At 37.8% G+C, this 4,119-nt stretch overlaps 1 protein-coding gene across 2 annotated transcripts; it reads left to right on the plus strand.

Annotated features, from left to right (window-relative positions):
• LOC109347567 (serine/arginine-rich splicing factor RS2Z33-like) lies at positions 232-3,550 on the plus strand. Of its 2 annotated transcripts, XM_019587484.1 has the most exons (7): positions 232-360; positions 850-961; positions 1,816-1,855; positions 2,016-2,111; positions 2,493-2,680; positions 2,849-2,920; positions 3,061-3,550. In XM_019587484.1, the coding sequence occupies exons 2-7, from the start codon at positions 855-857 to the stop codon at positions 3,449-3,451; spliced, it is 894 nt and encodes a 297-aa protein (XP_019443029.1). In that variant the 5' UTR covers positions 232-360; positions 850-854; the 3' UTR covers positions 3,452-3,550. The 2 variants fall into 2 exon arrangements, with proteins under 2 accessions (XP_019443029.1, XP_019443030.1); XM_019587485.1 differs by lacking the exon at positions 232-360 and having other exon boundaries at positions 1,583-1,855.

Consider the following 4,119-nt stretch of genomic DNA (forward strand, 5'->3'; position numbering starts at 1 on the left):
AAATATAAATCAAATATGTTTACAATACATATAACTTTATATATTTTATGATTTTTTTTAATATAATGAATATAGAAGAATCAATTTCATTATCATCTCTCATATTTGTTAAATCACTTGTATGATAATTGCAAAAAAAGAAATTGGGGGCACATTCTTGTTTATATCCTTATCATTAGTACTGCGGAATTCAAGGGAGCCGTTGGATGAAAAATAAATTGCATCGTGGCCGTCAAATCTACCAGTGCAATAATAAATAGTAAACACGTATCCTTTGAACCCTTTACCATTTCAGATTGAAACCGAGAGGTTGTAATTCGCAGTGAGAGAAACCAATTCCTCTTAGCTTCACCTTCTGAGGTTTGAATCCTTTATCTTTATCATTAAAAAATCGTTCTTTTTCCTTAGATCTAGTTACCCTTTTAATTCGATTTGCTTTTCCCCCTTTCAATTCTTGGTTTCTGGTTAGAAAATCCGATTATTTAATTTCACGAATCCCTAATCGATTTTGCTACTGCAGAAAAATTGATGTTTGTTGTAATCAATTTCTCTGCTTAAGGGAGGGTTTTTGTTTATATCATTAATTTCCATTTTAATATGTCACCGATCTAGCTCAATTCGACGGTATTTAGGGTTATCTGTTGAAACTGTCAAATTAGGTTGTGTTTTTCATCAAATTGCACATGGCAAAAAATATTTAATCCTTTTTTCTCATGTTTAGATGATCACTATTTCATTGCATGTTAATTACCATGGAAAAGGAGTGTCCTTTGGTTCAATTCGATTACTCGGTTGATTAGGCAATTTTGGCTGTTGTGGTTGTTGATAATCATATTTTGATTTTCGCAGCAACAATGCCTCGCTATGATGATAAATATGCCAATACTCGCCTCTATGTGGGTAAGCTGTCATCTAGGACCCGTTCCCGGGATCTGGAGCGAGCCTTCAGCAGATATGGAAGGTAATGCCATTTTCTATATTTCAATCTTTTTGTCATTAATGTATTAATGTGTGAAATTGTTATGTGCAATATCCTTTTCCACAAAATTGTAATTCAAAGTTGTTATGATGCATGCAAAGATGCAAAGCTCATCATAGTTGTCACTGCAGGTTTTTATTGTTTGTTATGGTGTAACTAAATGTCCATTCACTTTCTATTACCTATATTTTGTTTGGGTGTAGTGTTGATGCTGGCATTGTGCAAATGCATGCCATGTGTCTATTTGGTTAATGAATTTCTTTACACTTAACAGTAATAAGAGTCCCTCCTTTCTTAGTTAGCAGGATGTCTCTCCCCTAGTGTTTTATGGGTGAAATGTCTTGTTTTATTTGTGACAGCTTATATATGGAAAAACCATATCTCCTTGATTCACCTGTTTCTGTGTTAAGGGAGCTAAATTATTGAGTGATTAATTGGTCTGGGGTTTCGTTGGTTCAGATTTTACCCCGAAACTTAAGCAAATATGGAGGTTTTTTCCCAAGCCTTGTTTTGAGCATGGTTATACATTGGTTATTCGTCATGTCATGTGTGGGAACCATATAGCATAGGTTCCATGTTTTAATTTGGATGATCTTGTTGAAGGTTTCCGGGGTTTTGCCTAAACCTGGAGGTCTATGGTGGGAAGGTGGCCTTGGTGGAAATTCCTGCCTAGTGTTGACTTTGACGATTCTTTCTGTAATGTTATTGCATATTTGTATGGAAATGGCAAGAATCACAAACTGGTATTTAAAGTTCCTCTTTGAGGGGTGAAGTATCATACACTTCAAGTAGTTAAGTAATGATGGCCTTACTGTTTCTGGAAACCATTTCCGCAGAGTCCAAGATGTGAATATGAAGCAGGATTTTGCCTTTGTTGTAAGTTCTCTCCTTTTTTATTTATTTCTTTTACTTCAATTTTTACTTTTGCCTTTGCTTAAAGGAGTGTTCTATTGTCTACTTGGGGGGATTCACGTGTAGATGATGGTAAGAATTTCTATTATTTTTCTGGCTTGTTTTCCTTACCTCTTTTGGACAGGATTTTAGCGATCCCCGAGATGCTGATGATGCAAGATATCACTTGGATGGCCGTGATTTTGATGGTAGTCGTATTATTGTGGAATTTGCGAAGGGGGTAGGAACTCTCTCCTTAGTTTTTATTGTTCTAAAATCTACCGGTTCGCGTGTTTACTATTTCCAGATAGGTTTCTCTCGAATGATATCGGTCTATATTAGGAGAGTGGGTCAACAACTAAAAATAAAATTTACAAGTGAATTACCTCCGAGGAATAAGAGTCGAAGCTTTTGTGTTAAGAATAAAAGAAAGAGAACAGGGTCAAGTAAAATTAGAGGATATTCTGACACTCTAACCTTTCTACCATTTTATGTATTGAATAGTTGACCTTATTGCGGTTAGTATTTGTGCACTGTTTTCTTGGATACACTTTTGGTTTTTGTTGTAAACATATTGGTCTGTTGCCATTTGTTAATTGTTAATTTTGTTCTAATCAAGCAGGCTCCTCGTGGTTCCAGAGAATATCAAGGTAGAGGTCCACCTCCTGGAACTGGCCGCTGCTTTAACTGTGGCCTTGATGGTCATTGGGCCCGAGATTGCAAAGCTGGGGACTGGAAGAACAAGTGCTACCGATGTGGGGATAGAGGTCATATAGAACGAAACTGCAAGAATAGCCCCAAAGAGTTTAGGTAGGCCATGCTGTAGAGTGTAGACTACTTTTTCCCAAGCTGATGTTGTATGTGATTGCTATGATCTTACATGGTTAATTGGTTGGAGCGCTGCCTCTGCTGTTCACTTTTGTTAGCTAATTGGTATGCTTGATAATGATACCAGACTGAACTTGTCTTTTGCTGCAGACGTGGACGGAGTTATTCACGTTCACCTGTCAGATCACGCTCTCCTCCTCGGCGTCACAGCCGCAGCTACAGGTAAATACTTTTGTTTCCCACCTCTGTTATGCATTGTGTTAAATTCATTGTAGTGTCTAGCTGTATTTTGGGTATGTGTTTATATTTTGTAAACCTTTTGTTCTTACATTTGTGTTGTTGGTTCCCATCACCCTTCTCAGTCGATCCCCTGTTAGAAGAGCACGAAGCCCTGTTCGTGAAGATCGATCAGAGAGCCCTCGCTACAGAAGCCCGGTGACAAATAACAGTCTCCCACCATCCAGGACAAGGAGGCATAGTCCATCACCTGATGATGCCAGCCCACATAAAAGCGATGGTGCATCTCCTAGCAACGGTATCTTGGCCAATAAGCAAGATGGGTCTGACTACAGCAATGGTGGTCGTAGAGAGGGGAGCGGAAGCCCTGCTAGCCCAGCAAGGGATGATGAAGATAGGGACTATACTAGTCCCAAAAACAATGGTAACAGCCGTAGCCCTAGCCCTAGCCCTAGGGATGACAGGAGCCCCATTGAGGACGAGGGTCGTTCGCCAAGAGGAAGTGAGTCAGCTTGAAAGCACTTTTATTTATTCTGAAAACATGTCCTGGAATTTATTTGCTTGGTTTATGAATTATGACTTTTCGTGGACTTATTTGAGAATGGGTGTTTTTCGTGGACTTATTTGAGAATTGGTGTTTTTCGTTGACATATTTGAGAATTGGTGTTTTTCGTGGACTTATTTGAGAATTGGTGTTTTTCATGGACTTATTTGAGAATTGGTGCTTTTCCTTACTGGACCATTAGATATGTGAGTTGTGTGATTCTTGTTGGTTGCACTGAGGTATTCGGTTTACTTAAGAATTGCCTGCATGAATTTCGTAAGTGATAACATATGATATATAAATCAAAAATCAAAATGCCTTAGTAAAGTAGTGAGTGAATGTTTGGTATGGAAAGTATGTTTTCTGTTATTTTTTCACAGGGACCACACCTTTATTAAGTTGTTAAAATGTTTTTAATTAAAAGTGCACGATTTCGAATCAGTGCTTTTGTCACTGGTTTATTGGGTGAGTTGGATGCAATCTTTGGAGTGGATCTCTGATCTCATTTGAGATTTCAAGCATGTCACTAGTGATTTATTAACTAGCATTTTGCAATTAGTAAAACTTGTGACATAAGTGACAAGGGATCTGATGAGGATTTGTTGTATAAAAGAGCTGATAGGAAATCAATCTCATAAGT

The sequence above is a fragment of the Lupinus angustifolius genome, chromosome LG05, assembly GCF_001865875.1.
Source record: "Lupinus angustifolius cultivar Tanjil chromosome LG05, LupAngTanjil_v1.0, whole genome shotgun sequence".
In the NCBI taxonomy this organism is placed as follows: domain Eukaryota; kingdom Viridiplantae; phylum Streptophyta; class Magnoliopsida; order Fabales; family Fabaceae; genus Lupinus; species Lupinus angustifolius.

What these genes read in the sequence shown, in the direction of transcription:
- LOC109347567 (XM_019587484.1), top strand. Translation starts at nt 855, where the DNA reads ATGCCTCGCTATGATGATAAATATGCCAATACTCGCCTCTATGTGGGT. An exon ending in GCCTTCAGCAGATATGGAAG is followed by an intron (nt 962 to 1,815) that starts GTAATGCCATTT and finishes CCATTTCCGCAG; the next exon opens with AGTCCAAGATGTGAATATGA. An exon ending in AATAGCCCCAAAGAGTTTAG is followed by an intron (nt 2,681 to 2,848) that starts GTAGGCCATGCT and finishes CTTTTGCTGCAG; the next exon opens with ACGTGGACGGAGTTATTCAC.